Below are 15871 nucleotides of genomic sequence, written 5' to 3'. Positions count from 1 at the left end.
GACTTCACGTGCACGGAGCAGTCTTCACTGAGGCAGCTGCATTGATTTGATTTCATCCTTCACGGCCATGTTGCACTGATTTTATTTCACCTTGCACGGACGATAGCGGTGCAACCTTGCGAGGGTGTATTCATAGCTTGAAGACACCTAGTAATCCTCAAGTCTTCATCTCCAAAACACGAAGATTTCCCCACATCTTCACCATGTCTTCATTGTGGCTCAAAGACGCCTAAAAATCTTGACGCCTGAAAATCTTGGCGCCTTCAAGGGTGGCGCAAAGATTGCAACGCGTCTTCATGGTTCATTATAGAAAATGGCCTATCCTGGGAAATAATTCCCTGGATGCATTATTTGGGTAATTAAAAAAGTGGGATACTTTATCCCAAAACTTTTGCCACTAAAATCAACTTAGATATAATTTGAACACTTATTTTGGCATTAAGCCATTTCTTAATAATAATGAGATGTTTTTGTATCAGGCGAAAATCAAGCCATAAACAAGGTTATAAAATCATAATAGTTAGGGGAGCTCCAGAGCCCATTCCATCAGAGAAAATCATTATCATTAAATATAAGAAAATTCTTGCACTCCAAGCTACCTTCCCATCCGGGAAAAAAACTACAAAAACACATTAAACTACCCCGAAATAACCCAACGGCTAAGGCAAGAGTTGTTACCCAATACAATATTATCGAGGAATTTACATTCCCGTCTTGCGCAATTCTTCGTTCCATGCGCAAAGTGGCACCTCTCACCAAAAGTGCAGGATCCTTTAGAAAAGTTCTCGCAAAGCTTAGTCTTAAAGTTATTCCCTGAGCCGGACCCACTCCTACCTGTGTTCTTCATGCTACTTCCAGAGGCTGAACCTACATTTAATATCAGTTCATGAACCATTGCACTGGCTTGCTTGATCTGATCAAATGTTCCCTCCAGCTCAATGTTCCTTGAACTAGGATCTGACTCGTTGTCCCTTATAGAAAGCTTGGCTCCTGTAACCCGACAGATATGCTTCGAGTTCACACCATTTTTCCCGATAATAGCTCCAGCAAGGGATGCATCAATGCTGATCTTGGCAGTGGCAGATGCTCCAAAGCTGGCTGCAGCACCAAAACCTGGTGAGGGAGGCTCCATTCTGCCAGCCATCCTTCCAGGCATCTCTCCCATGGAACGAGGATCCTCGTACGCAGGACCAGTTCTCTTGCCAAGCTCCCACTCACCATGAGCAAAATGGCATTTATCACCAAACTTGCAACCTTCAGGCGTGCTGAATTTGCTGCACAAACGGGTCTTTAAAGCTGGAGGAGATGAGCCGTCAGGGAAGGATAGCGGGGCTACTGCATTTCTGGTAGCCGCAGGAAAAGCCGAGTTGTTACCAAGCATCTGAGACATTGCTTTGATGCCACCCGGAACATAATGCAAGAAGTGACAGCTCTCACCAAATTGGCACCCAGAAGTGCTGTGAAAAAAACAACTCAAGAATGTCAAGCTAATATCAAGGAAATACTGTTCTGCTGGTGCTATAATTCAAGTACTAGTTCAGTCTTTGAGATACAATTATGAATTCATTGAAGTTCTTCATGCGTACACCAGCAGATGCAATACTATGAAATAAGTGTTACTACAAGTAACATCAGGAATCACAAGGACGATCTTCCGCATTACTAAATTGTATAACAAGCACCAAGAACATGACACAACCTTTTATTATTGTTCAGAACCAAGCATCAGTAATTCTGAACCCAACTATTAACTTCCATTTATAAAGGATTTTCATGCAATAAAAATGTCATTTTCACCCAAAACATACTCGGAGCCTAGAAAACTGTAAATAGGCATTCTCTCTCACCTCAAGAAAAACATAAAAAATCATTCACAGAAAAAAATAAATGCACACAATACCAAGAAAATACTTCCACATAGTATCAATTTTTTGTGTAGAAAAAGAGAACCCATGTTCCATTAGTTTCTCTTAAAACATTGTCGTTCATAGGTATGACTTCTAAAATTCTTGCGAGCCTACAATATGTAAATGATATTGATGTGCGTATTGAAGAGTAAAGAAAAGAAGGCCAAGAAGATTTTACAGAGCATAAATGATAGATTTGGAAGACTATTAATCGATAAAGGCATGAATTTTTTATGACAAGACCCACCATTTTGTCCAGGAATTGGTGAAGTTTTTTATTTACAAGAAGGGAAAAAAACTAAGAGATTCATAACTCAATAAAGTGCAATTACATGTTACCCAAAAGAAACAAATATAGATGACCCTGTACCAAAATTGCTGGTATTAACTCAATATTCAACATAGAGCAGCTATGTTTATTTGAAAAGATTATATAAGTACAATGTAAAATAAAAATGTTCTGAATCCTGTATGGTTTCTTTCTGTTTAAACATAGCCCAGCATGTAGTTAGTCCAAAAATTCACCAAGAAACCAACCATTTTTATCCCATAGTCTTTCTTATCATGATTAGAGCCAAGGCCATTACCTGTATAAGCATCACTTTAGGTGACCAATTAATTAGTCGTAATCACATAAAGTTTACTTGAGAAGGTTGTCGTCAAAGGAAAAGTTTCCTCACCACTTAGAAAAGTTAGAAAATGATGGAAGTGCATTAGGCTATTTATTTTGGATAGGTTAAGATTTGAACCTGAAAAACTTTGTGCATGGCTTTGATTTGCTTCCTATACCAGTTGGAAAGGACTCCATTTCTGTTGCAGAACATTAATTATCTCAGTTACAATTTCAGAGAGTAATTGATTTTTTAAATTTTAACTTTACAAAGTATTCATTACCTTGTTACCATTTCTTATCAGCACTATAAAAGAAAATATGCGTTTTAATAAATATAAATAATTGGTTTAGATCATTTTTAATGAATACAACCATCAAGTTTACAAATAAATTGAATAGTGGGCTCACAATTTTTGTTCCCTGGAAAAAATACAGCTCAACTTAGCGACTTTGAAAGTAAGTTTCCAACTTCTCCAAGAACTAAGTTTCAGATGATTAAAAGAAAACAGAGTTCTCCCCAACCCCACCCACCCCAAATGATTTTCTGCTGAAAAATCAGATTAAGGCACATATCCTTTCACTTCATACATGAATCCCAAAAAGTTATACAGGAATTACCATACCAACTTTTCAAATACAAAAACACATGAGAAATCAAGACTATAAAATTGCAACAATACAATATATACAAGTATAATACTGGATTCACAAACAAAGTAAGGCATCACTGATATCACATAAGAAAAGCTTAACCATAACAACCTAAAAATTGGTGTACTTGACAATGCATACAATCTTTTACCCAAATAATAGAATGATAAAAGGAAAAAGAGATAGAGAATAAACATTCATGACCATCACCAATATAAACCCAGCTCTGCAAACAATGAAACGACACAAATTATCATCATTAAAGCAAAAGAGCAATCACATGCCAAAACTCACTACTGTTTAAGCTCAGGAAATCCAAAATGAGATAATAAACTGGGGGGTGGACAATACCCTACAAATTGGTAAAGGATTCAAATCATCTACAAGCAAGCTTAATTAGTTTCTACAACCCTAAATGTCTACAGCAAATGTTGTTAAACGGATGTAACAATCAACAAGCCAATTGTGGATTACTTAAATTCCATGTTCAAAGTAATAGATAACTGCATCATCCAAAGAAGCGTTTAAACTTCACTGAATGCCGGATAATTTGCTAACTTAAATACTTTTACATTGATTTCTAAAACTCTACCCAGCAAGCATAAAGCTGCTTTCTAGGGTTTTAAAACTCAACAATTGTATGTAAGTGATCGAATGTGACATAAATAAGAAAAATCCGAACTCAAATTTCCTTTTTTACCTTTATTTTTATAAAGCTTCTTTTTTATCCTTTCATGAATTTACATAGTTAAATTAAACTAGAGCATAAATCATTCAATTTATATTTATCCTTATTCATTCCAAGAGTTTTTTTTATCACCAAAAGTATATCAAATATTCAAATCTTCTTTAGCATTTTTCAAGTAATCAAACACTTGAATTTCACAATTTTGAAGCTTGCTACTTTCTCGGCACCTCAATAAAGGAAGTGAAGAGAGATTACAAACGAAGAAAACGGGGGAAGCAAAAAAACCGAAAGGAAAGTTCTTCAAACCCTAGAAATCACCATTCTACCAAAAATATAGCACAGACATTCGTATTAGTGTGTGTGTGTGTGTGTAAACAAGATGGACATATGAGTAGAAGAAAAAATCGCACCTTGCTTGGATTTCTTGAAGCCGCCATTGCCGTTCAAGGCAGCCTCGGGCCTCACTCTCTTGCGTCCACCACCAAAGTCCATTGGGTGAGCAACGAGATCTAAGCGGAAGAAAATGGGAAGCTAGGGTTGGGAGAAGAAGAAAAGGCGCGGGTGGAGGGTAAGGAAAAGGGTCGAAAAGAAACTAGGTTTAAAATAGGTTGATGATGAATGATGTTCTGAAAATTATATGATTTTGATAATCCTAAATGACGGAAATAATACTAGTAGTGTGAAGTGTTGATGATCACGCGACTCCTCACGTACTACGACTGATACCCACATACCGTACTTCACATATTCCTCACAAAAGGAAAGAAAAGAAAACTCAAAAACAATACCTTCAAGTAAAAAATATATATAATAAAATTCATTAACTATATAGGTGGGAGTGAGCATTCAATCTAGCCTACTAGAATAAAATTGAATCGATTCGAATCGAGTCAAAAAATTTCGAATTATTCAAGTTAATAAGTCATATTTTGTGAATTAAATTTAACTTAAATTTTTTTTAAGTCGAGTTGAATTTAAGAAATTTGATTTGAGTTTCTATATAAGTTTTATTATAATTATTTATAGTATTATGATAAGGATTGATTCTAATTTTTCAATTCTCTCTCTCTATATATATCTTCATTTTCTTTTTACATTATAATGTTATCTAATATATCAAATACAATCTAAAATTATAAAATATTTTTATAATATTATATTTTTAAAAAATATTTGAGATAAAGTATTGATAAGAGTATAAAAGAGTCAAAAACTTTGACGGGAATAAAGAAATCACAAACAATTATAGTAAAAAACCAAATTAAATAATATACAAAGTTAAGGGACTATAAAAAAGGATAGTAGATTTTTAATAAAAATATAGAGATTGAAATTACATAGGTATTTATAGTGGTATAGGAGCATGTAATTCAAATTTGACAAAAATGGACTTAAAATGGAGAATAATTGAAGAAATAACGAAATCAAGAAAAGTTGAGAGTCTAAATTGAAAAAAAAAATTGTTATAAAAAATAGGAATTGAAAGCACATGGGTATTCTACGATAGTTTAAGACCATGTAGTTCAAATTTGATAAAAATGTACATAAAATAAAGAAAGAATTGGAGAAATAAGGAAATCAATGAATAAATTGTAAAATTGTCAAAATAATTAGTCGATTTTTTTATTTTTCAAGTAACACAAAATTTCTAAATTTTAACTCGATTCGAACTCGAAAACCGAATTGATAATTCAAATTGACTCGAATAACTCAAATAACTCGAAATTGAAAAAAATTAATTTTTCTAGTTGAGTAAATTTTACTCCTCTAAATATTAGTAGTTAAACAAAATCTATGAGGTCTAATAATTACCGCTCAAGAAATTATTTGACTATCGATATAAATGTCAGTTTATAATATGAAGTTTTAAAAATATCAAATGAAAATAGAAAAAAAGTACATCATGGAAAATACAAATACTGTATTTCGATGGGGGAAAAATAAAATAGTTCGAAGAAAACGCTTCGAATGATTGAAAAATAATTGTTTTAAAATTAATATTTTATAATTATTTTTATTTGAATAATATTTTAATATAAATGATTTAAGTGATTCAAATATTAATAGTAATTGTTTTGGATTTGGAAAGCACATTAAAAACAATGTCAAGTTCACCCGAAATGCCATTCTTACATTTTCAATACATCAAGTAACAGTGGTAAGTTGAAATTCTCAAAAGATTGAAGCCAATATAATACGGTAACCAGAGATTTGACAGAAGCAGACAACTCAAATGTATGGTGAATTACATTAATCAAATAGCTTAAACCCTAAACCCTAGTTTGTCCACTCCAGAATTAGCACAATCAGGGAGATGCATTCACGTATCTAGAATCCAAAAGTGATTCTGCCCCAAGTTAGAAATAGGTCAAAGAAAGTTGGTCCAGGCTCTCATGGCAGAGGAATCTAATACAAAAAAAAGAAAATAGTTGCCGATTCAAGACGGAGCTACAGCTATGTATATAACAACAGTCCAAACAATCGTACACGATGTGTTCTCAAAAGAAAAGCCACTTGGTCAATTGAGCTTGCGCTTGCACCTACGAATGCCAGGGCCTTTGCTAGCATCAATTTCGGGCGAGTCGTCTATGATGGATTCTTGCAAAACCAACCCTCGGTTCCTAGATAATTTTCGGATTGGTGTTGTTGATGTTCCTGAATTGTTTGTTGCTGGTTCTGCCTCGGAAAAAATGGAATGTGAAGCATCCCTGTGAGGCATCAACTCCTCTCCAAGTGGCACCGTGTTCATCATTACCTAAAACCCCATTCATTCAAAATTTCAAATTAGAAGGTCAAACAAATTAGTGTTAACCGTGCTGGCAAAATATATTTTTGTTGTTAAAACAGACAACAGGTAAAGTTTGGTCGACATGAATACTTGCAATATCAAAGACACCTACACACTATTCTCCATAACCTTGCATACGTAGCATTAGCTCCTCACCAACAGGTACCACATTCATCAATAACTGAAAGCCAGTTCATTTTAAAACTGAAGCTTAAAGGAAAGAAATTAACCTAAAAACACTATACTAGACTAATAGTTTATTCTAACAAGTGAGAAACTAAGATAGTTTGGCATACTGATAAAGCCAAAGCACTGAACATAGTACTCAGTAGTACTTGCAATATCTGGATTATACGTTTAATTACAGCACATTCCATACCTTCCAGTCCTTGTAATCGAACCTGAACACAAAATGGCTGTAAGCAGCCTCACCACTTGCCACGGACGAAGCAGCTGGGGCATTTTTTGGTGCTGAAAGAAAACAGTAAACGAGACAATAGCTTATAAAGGTATAATGCTAAGTGAACTCTCTGTTAAGGTACAACTTAATTGTTTTGAAATAAACTTACAAATTAAATGAGAACCGGCTTCATCCACCACTATTTCAGCTCTCCCATCTTTGACTAAGAACGAAAGGGCAAATAAATTCTCAACAGTCTGAGCAAAAGAACTTCTATTCAAGATCAGACTTTCAAGTTTCACTTGTCTACTTCTCCTTAAAATTCCAAACATCACAGCCATATTTTTGTCAGTGTCAGTTTTCTCTTCAGCGCCACCATCATCGACCTGTTGAACAGGATGATAAATCTTTGTAAAAAATGGTTGTAAAAATAGTAGATATATAATATATAAATAATGATTACTAAGCTTATGATATCACATGCTATAACAATCAACCACACAACAACCACTGCACATCAGGATACACACTTCATTTACTCACACATCTATAACCATCAATTAACAGAAACCAACAAGAAAGCAAAGTTCGAATGTCCAACAGAGATCATCTAAGAATAATTCAAAAGGAAAGCATGATATGGGTAGCACCAAGCAACTCACTACCAACTAAATACCATCTTCGCGATCTTGTTTTCTTGTAAAAATCAGTGTATTCAATTTCAAGTCTGCATAATTTTGACAAAGGCTCAGGTTGAATCAAAGAATTGCAGTTTTTAAGGAACAAAACAAATCAAACCAAACTCTAAGCCACACAACAAACTGAATATAGCTGTTTAATTACCCAGGTTTTAGAACTAAAAATAGTTGGAAGTTTTAAAATATATTTTAGTTAGACTAAGAACATATACTAGTTTTGTTTCATAAAAGTAAAATAAAATATAAACTAAGAAAAGTAAAGTTGATTAGGTTAGGTAAAACTTGAACAATTTCAGTTATTAATAACCAAAACCATAAAGTAAACTGAATAATTCCAACATCATTTGAAACAAAATTAAAGATGCAAAAAAAAAGCACAATGAATTTACCGAGGTTTTTCAAATTTCGTAGCTATGTTCTCATAACCCTAAACGATGCTTAAAAACCAAAGACCAGAGAAAACATGACTTCACCTCATCAGGCCGAGCAGTATCAGTTGGTCTAACATTGTGCTTTCTAGTAAGCACAGGCTTCCGTTGCTTTAACTCGTTATTCATAGGTCCGAGCCTAAAGATCAATAACAGAAAACAAAACAATTCAGCAATAATACAACAATCCATATCCCCCAACTTATTAAAGACCCAAAAAAATCTCAAAATGGTATCCAATCTAAAAGAACTAACATGGTGCAAATTCCTTTGCAGGTTCTAAGCAATGGTGAAACAGCCATCCCAATATCTTTCCAATCAATCGATATCTGCTCATTTTCTTGTGTTTCAGGGCTCCTGCTGGATTTCCCAAACTCTCTAATTAAACAATTAACGAAGTCTGCCAGGCTGATTCCCTCACAAGAAATTGACTTAACTGAAGTTGCCAATGTATTGGCCAAGTCCAGCAATGCCTCTGCATCAGCTACTTGTTCACGTGGCTTCGACACTACAACCCCAAAAGAGAAGCATCAAAATTAATTACAATAATACATATATGTTTCTTCACAAGTAAAATGAGTCAATTTGAAACATATTTTGGCAGGTAAAAAAATGAAAAGAAAAGAAAAAGATGAACAGAGACTACTAAGTTAATTAAATTAAAATTTAAAAAAATGGTGAAAAATGAAATATGACAGATTAGTATACAAAAATGGTGAAAAGTAAAATAAAAACAGCTATTCAAGAACATCAAAATGAGACAAAACAAGTAACTGGAAACAAATTCTCTAAACATTTAAAGGAAAAAATACAGGGAAACCTTGTTGATGCAAGTTGTCAACTTCATTAATGATGATGCTGAATTTATTAGAATCCACACTCGATATTTCATCCCTCGCATCTGCACCACCCAAAAATTTAAGTAGAAAGGTTTTAATAAGCTAAAATTAGAAAAGAAAAATAAAGAAATATACAACTTGTAGAAACAACAGTAAGAATATCATTTCAGGAAAAGAACAGAAAAAGGTAACCGTTGATTTTTGTCATCACAGCAAGGTATCTGGAGCGAAGAACCCTCCGATTTTCCGCATCATCTTCACGATTCAGTTGGCTAGACTCAAGATCCGCCGACTCACCCCTGGCCACTCCCGCAACCTTGGTTCGAACACGTTCAGCTGCTGTAGTACCCTTACCCGTTTGTTTCTCTTTCTTCACAGTTCTCCTCATAATTTCAAATAACTTGAATCTTAAAAAATAATGAACAGGCCAAAACCCTAGAGGAAGAAATCAGCGGAGGAAGGTTTTCATTTTCAACAGTACAAAAGAAAGGCAAGGAAAATGACAACCGTGAGAATCATTTCAATTTTCTCCCTCCCATCCTTTCTTTTCGGGGTTCACTTTCCCGCTACTAATTTTTATCCAGATAACTTGGGCTTGGGCTGTTGGCCACCAAAATTTATGAACCAATCACTGATTCATTATAATTTAAAATACTCAAATAATTATATTTGACGAAAAATATAATGTGAAATTGGATTAACTTAAATATAATGATTTAATTTTTTAACTAAAAAATTAATTCAATAAATGAGCATAGGCACATCATTTTAATATTTTAAAATTAATGACATATACCAATTAAAAAATTTATTACGTTTAAGAGCACTTGATTATAAATTTAATAATAAATAAATTGAATTCATCAAATAATTTAAGTGGCAGAAGAGTTTATTATTCTTCGTAGAGATTTTAAATTAAATAATTATGTCTATAGGATCTCTATTCTTTAGAGTGAACAATTTTCTTTTTTACTACTAAATTCACTCAAAAAAATTAATATATTATTATAAATTAAATTAATATATTATATAAATTTTAAGAATTAAAATTATTATTATAACATACTATATTATTATATATAATATTTAACGAGTAAAGAAATATATTTATAATTATTTAATTAAATAATATATTCATATATATATATAATAACTTTCTATTGTCAAAATTATAATTAAATGACTTGTAGTTTACCTTAACTAAATTGATTTCGTGAAATTAATAGATGATATTTTACAACCTGTCAAACAAATTCCACCCAACAAACTGTTGAAAGCATGCACCGAAAGTGCATTTAGCAAGGTTGAAAAAAAAATGAAATTTTCAACAATGGTAGGCACCAAATATAAAATGTCAAAATTAGGTGCAACAATGGTTGAAAACTAAATGGACAAATTACAAACTTTAGTCACTAAACTTTTAGGGTATTTACAAGATTAGTCCTTAAGCTTCAACTATAAATACCCTAACCCATTTAGCTTCAAAACTATCTCAAAGCATTCTAGCTTTCTTCCAATACTAGAGAGAATTTAGAGAGTTTCTTGAGAGTTGTTTTCTCCTTTTTATCAAGAGAGAATTATCATCGTTTTCTCCTTGGTAGATCAAGAGAGGTTGTAATTCCTATTTTCTCATAGTGAAATTCTTCTACCGTTGCCCGTGGTTTTTACCCTATATTATTTAGGGGTTTTCCACGTAAATTTTATGTCTTCTTTATCTTCATTTTTATTTTCTCAAATTATCAGTTACGATTTTGCTCTATCCGATAGCCGTCTTCAGCAACAATTGGTATCTGAGCCAGATTTGAGTGTGTAATATCTGCTTATTGTCTTTGTGGTTGCCACCAAAAGGTGGATCCTCCAACATAAGAAAATAAGAAGTTATTACCCATTTTTTGAAGGTTCCAGAGAACTATTCACGATAGTGAAATAGTGGGAGCTATCCGTAAAAGAAGCTATGGCAACGAAATTTGATATTGAAAAATTAAATGGGAGAAATTTCTCATTGTGGAAATTGAAGATAAAGGTCATCCTGAGGAAAGACGGTTGTCTAGAAGCTATCAGTGAAAGGCTGGTTGATTTCACAGATGACAACAAATGGATCGAAATGGACGGGAATGCTATGGCAAACTTTCATATAGCATTAGCAGATGAAGTATTGTCAAGCATCGAGGAGAAGAAGACAGCTAAGGAGATATGGGATCATCTCACCAAATTATACCAGTCTAGTCTTCGATGACGTTGCAGCTGCTGTTGTACAAGAAGAAAATCGGCGCAAGAATAAGGAAGACAGACAAGTAAATCTGGAACAAGCAGAAGCGTTGACAACGATGAGAGGGAGATCAACAGAACGTGGCCAAAGCAGCAGTCACAAATATGGTATATCGAAGTCAAGAAGCAAGAAGAATTTAAAGTGCTACAACTGTGGAAAGAAGGGTCACTTGAAGAATGATTGTTGGAGTCTAAATAAAAACTCCAATCCATAAGGCAATACTGCAAACACTTCAGATGATGGAGATGCTCTATGTTGTGAAGGGTCAACCACCGTGGAAGGTAGAAAGAGATATGCAGACATATGGTTGATTGATTCGGGAGTAACATATCACATGACCTCAAGAAGAGAATGGTTCCATCATTATGAACCTGTCTCAGGAGGATCTGTGTATAGTTGTAATGATCATGCCTTAGAGATCATTGGCGTGGGAACCATCAAATTGAATATGTATGATGGAACAATTAAAGTTGTTTGAGATATACGGCACGTGAAAGGCCTGAAGAAAAATTTATTATCCTACGGATTGTTGGATAATAATGCAAGCAAGATTGAAACACGTAAAGGAATCATGAAGGTGTTCCGTGGAGCGCTTGTGGTGCTGAAAGGCGAAAAGATAGCAGCAAACTTGTACATGCTGAAGGGAGAGACTTTGCTAGAAGCAGAAGCCTCTGTTGCCTCATGTAGTTCAGATTCTGCAATGCTATGGCATCAGAAACTTGGACACATGTCAGAACAAGGAATGAAAGTCCTTGTGGAGCAAAAGCTGCTTCCAGGCTTAACAAATGTATCACTTACTTTGTGTGAGCATTGCATAACAAGTAAGCAGCACCGGTTAAAATTCAACACGTCAAATTCTAGAGGTAAAAGTGTTCTAGAATTGGTTCACTCTGACGTATGGCAAGCACCAGTTACATCCCTAGGCGGAGCAAAATATTTTGTCTCATTTATTGATGACTACTCTAGGAGATGTTGGGTGTACCCTATTAAGAAGAAGTCAGACGTGTTTTCAACTTTCAAAATCTTTAAAGCACGGGTAGAACTTGATTCTGGAAATAAGATCAAGTGTTTCAGAACAGATAATGGAGGAGAATACATACGCGAATAATTTGATGACTTTTGCAAGAAAGAATGCATCAAAAGACAGTTCACAGTGGCGAACACTCCTCAACAAAATGGAGTGGCAGAGCGGATGAACAGAACCTTGTTAGAAAGAACAAGAGAAATGTTGAGGGACGCAGGCCTAGAAAAATCATTTTGGGTAGAAGCAGTCAATACCGCCTGTTATTTGGTGAATCGAGCTCCATCAACTACAATAGAGCTGAAGACACCAATGGAGATGTGGACTGGTAAACCAGCTGATTATTCAAACCTCCATGTATTTGGAAGTATTGTGTACGTGATGTACAACTCCCAAGAAATTTTAAAGCTGGATCCAAAATCCAAGAAATGCAAATTATTGGGGTATGCTGATGGAGTAAAGGGGTATCGCTTGTGGGATCCCACTGCCCGTAAAGTGATCATCAGCATGGATGTTATGTAACACCCCCAACCCGGATACTAGTCAGAGATATTACATTGACTTTTAAAACACAACTCATTACAAATAATAGTAAAATACTTGAACTTATATTACGAAAAATACAATAATATACATATGGTAATATAAGTTTACCAAAATATTCAGAGCATACACAACTTAACTCTTTAATTACATACCAACATCCATTTTCATAACAAAATGACCTACTGATTAAGTTGCTTATGATCTGATAGTTGCAGGAGTAATGTTGTCCAGCTGTTTAACCTCGATTGTCTACTTTATCGGATCCTACGTGTGAAACACTAACACGCTAAGTCATCAACTTAGTGAGACAATATAATAATAATATCAATAAATATAAAGTAATTGCCAAAATGAGATGGGTTGCAATAATAAGATGTATGTAAACAATGCAATAACCAAAACCATGTTTCTTACACATATACTTATCAAATTCACATTCATAAGTTCATCTTAGTAAGTTCATTAGCCTATGGTACCATACAGAGAACCTAAGGTATGTGAGTATTGTGAGGTTGTGCACTATGCTGTCACCACAGCTCATATAATTGCACCTAAGTGCCACGTAGAATTGCACTGGAGTGCCACGTAGAATTGCACCATAGTGCCATATAATAATGTCCATAAGGACCACATATCATTCCTTAAGAATCATATACATATGCCAAAGACCAAGTATGTGTCTTACCAGACCTCACATATGTTCCAAAGAATACATATATGTCCCGAATGACCACATATCATTCCCTAAGAATCATATACATATGCCAAAGATCAAGTATGTGTCTCACCAGACCTCACACATGTTCCAAAGAATACATATATGTCCCGAAGGACCACATAAACCCTCTACCCTTGGCATGCCAACTATACCTATAGTTCTCATTTACATAACATGGGCTTTCACAATTTATCTTATTTGTATCACGTAGACATATTATTTTCATACCTTTATCACATAACTCATATAACTTTTTCTTGCATATTCATGTCCCATAATGCATATGGTATGGATTCATGTCATATATCATAATATGAAATACTATCATGCATCAAAATATTGAATCTAGACTTATCACAAGTCTAGAACTGAATAAAATACATATTCATACTATGAATATGCACTCACCTAGATTTCTTTGTCTTTCCCTCGATTGATCCTACTTGTTGATGGTTCCGGAACTCGTTTAGGCTCGATATCTACATAGTAATTCATTGATACTTATCAATATACTAATTAATATATTCTAAACTATCATTTCTTAGGCTAAAAGAAAAGTCATTTTCATATTTTAATGGAGGTATGCATCGATGCACTACACCATGCATCGATGCATAAATCCTATTCGATGTTTGTATTTAATGGGGATGCATCGATGCATCCTTATGCATCGATGCATAAATCCTATTCGATGTTTTCTTTTTAAATTAATGCATCGATGCACTGCATGTGCATCGATGCACCTTAAACAATTTCTGGAATTTATCATCGATACATCGGTGCACAATGAATGTGCATCGATGCACATTGCCCAGAATTGTCATTTTAGCACGAAAATCTTCTTAGTCTACTTAACACTTTATATTTCCCCTCTTTATATATCCTTAACTTGCATACTCTTACTTAAACTAATTATTATCCATTCCATACTTTTGAAACTTAAAATCCAATTCTCCATGTAGAATTTAAGAATCTAACCCAAATTCCAACATGTTCTAATTTGAATTCTAACACCTCATACTTCTTAGTCAGCTTTATGACAAGTCAAATTCCACTACTAATTCTTATTAGGAACTCTAATCCAAGATTTTACTTTTCTACTTCCTTTCTTTGATTCTTCATATTCTCCTCATCTTATGGTTTTAAGATAATCTAAGCTTTCCTTAAGCTTAGTTATCAACTAAGGATCAATAAGAAACCTTAAATTCATCAATAATTTAATCAACAAGAAAACTCACCTTTAGCTTGGCTTCACGGCAGAGAAGGAGAAGGAAGAAGAAAGAAATATCCAAAACCTTGTTTCTCTCATTAGCTTTCCATGTGGTTTATTAAATATCCTTAAGAAACATTTAATTATTTCCTTGTCAAAAGACTCATTTGCCCCTTTAGTTCCCCATGCTTTGCTAATTGATCCTACACCAAATATTTCAATCAATTCCCTTAACTTTCAATTTATCAACTTTGATCGCTAAATTATAAAATTTCACAATTTGATCACTAACCCGGTATGGAGGATGTTACAAATCTCACTCCCTTAAAAAAAATCGTCCTCGATTTTTTATTGTACGAACAGATGGGGATATTGAAGTTGCATATCTTCTTCACGTTCCCACGTAGCTTCTTCTACTTTATGATTTCTCCAAAGAACCTTGACCAACGGAACTGTCTTACTTCTTAACTGTTTGACTTCAGAAGCCAATATTCTCACTGGTTCTTCTTTATATGTCAGATCCGATTGGACTTCTACTTGTTCTGGTGCAATAATGTGAGAGGGATCAGACCTATATTTTAACATGAACACATAGAAGACGTTATGGATCTTCTCCATTTCCGGTGGCAAGGATAACTGATATGCCACGGGTCCTATTCTCTTAACAACTTCATATGACCCAATGAATCTATGACTTAACTTTCCTTTCCGACCAAAACGTAATACTTTCTTCCAAGGAGATACTTTAAGGAAAACTTTATCTCCAACCTCGAACTCAATCTCTTTTCTTTTAAGATCAGAATAGGACTTTTGCTGGTCAGAGGCCACTTTAAGGTTATGCTGAATTTCTCGAACTTTTTGTTCTACATCTTGAATTAAATCCGGACCAAGAACACTTTGATCTTTGAGTTCATACCAATTTAATGGAGTGCAACATTTCCTTCCATATAATGCTTCATATGGGGCCATCTTTATACTAGACTGATAACTATTGTTGTAAGCGAACTCTGTCAGCGGTAAATACTTTTCCCATGATCCTTTGAATTCCATTACGCATGCTCTCAACATATCTTCCAATATCTGAATAGTTCTCTC

The 15871-nt window shown here is 34.2% G+C and overlaps 2 protein-coding genes across 2 annotated transcripts; both read right to left on the bottom strand.

The window, feature by feature from the left end:
• Positions 1-503: 503 nt before the first annotated feature.
• LOC120150251 (zinc finger CCCH domain-containing protein 14-like) lies at positions 504-4455 on the bottom strand. The gene is made up of 4 exons (XM_039162947.1): positions 4270-4455; positions 2657-2717; positions 679-1457; positions 504-635 (listed from the first exon to the last, which is right to left on the bottom strand). Exons 1-4 carry the CDS (start codon positions 4349-4351, stop codon positions 547-549), a joined length of 1011 nt encoding a protein of 336 aa, XP_039018878.1. The 5' UTR covers positions 4352-4455; the 3' UTR covers positions 504-546.
• Positions 4456-6216: 1761 nt separating this feature from the next.
• LOC120150243 (non-structural maintenance of chromosomes element 4 homolog A) lies at positions 6217-9545 on the bottom strand. The gene is made up of 7 exons (XM_039162935.1): positions 9205-9545; positions 8994-9074; positions 8429-8681; positions 8219-8312; positions 7217-7433; positions 7027-7118; positions 6217-6614 (listed from the first exon to the last, which is right to left on the bottom strand). The coding sequence occupies exons 1-7, from the start codon at positions 9398-9400 to the stop codon at positions 6378-6380; spliced, it is 1170 nt and encodes a 389-aa protein (XP_039018866.1). The 5' UTR covers positions 9401-9545; the 3' UTR covers positions 6217-6377.
• Between the last annotated feature and the right edge of the window lie 6326 nt (positions 9546-15871).

This window comes from Hibiscus syriacus, unplaced genomic scaffold (genome assembly GCF_006381635.1).
Source record: "Hibiscus syriacus cultivar Baekdansim isolate YM2019G1 unplaced genomic scaffold, ASM638163v2 tig00002793_pilon, whole genome shotgun sequence".
Taxonomy (NCBI): domain Eukaryota; kingdom Viridiplantae; phylum Streptophyta; class Magnoliopsida; order Malvales; family Malvaceae; genus Hibiscus; species Hibiscus syriacus.
This window is presented reverse-complemented; position numbering and strand designations above follow the sequence as displayed.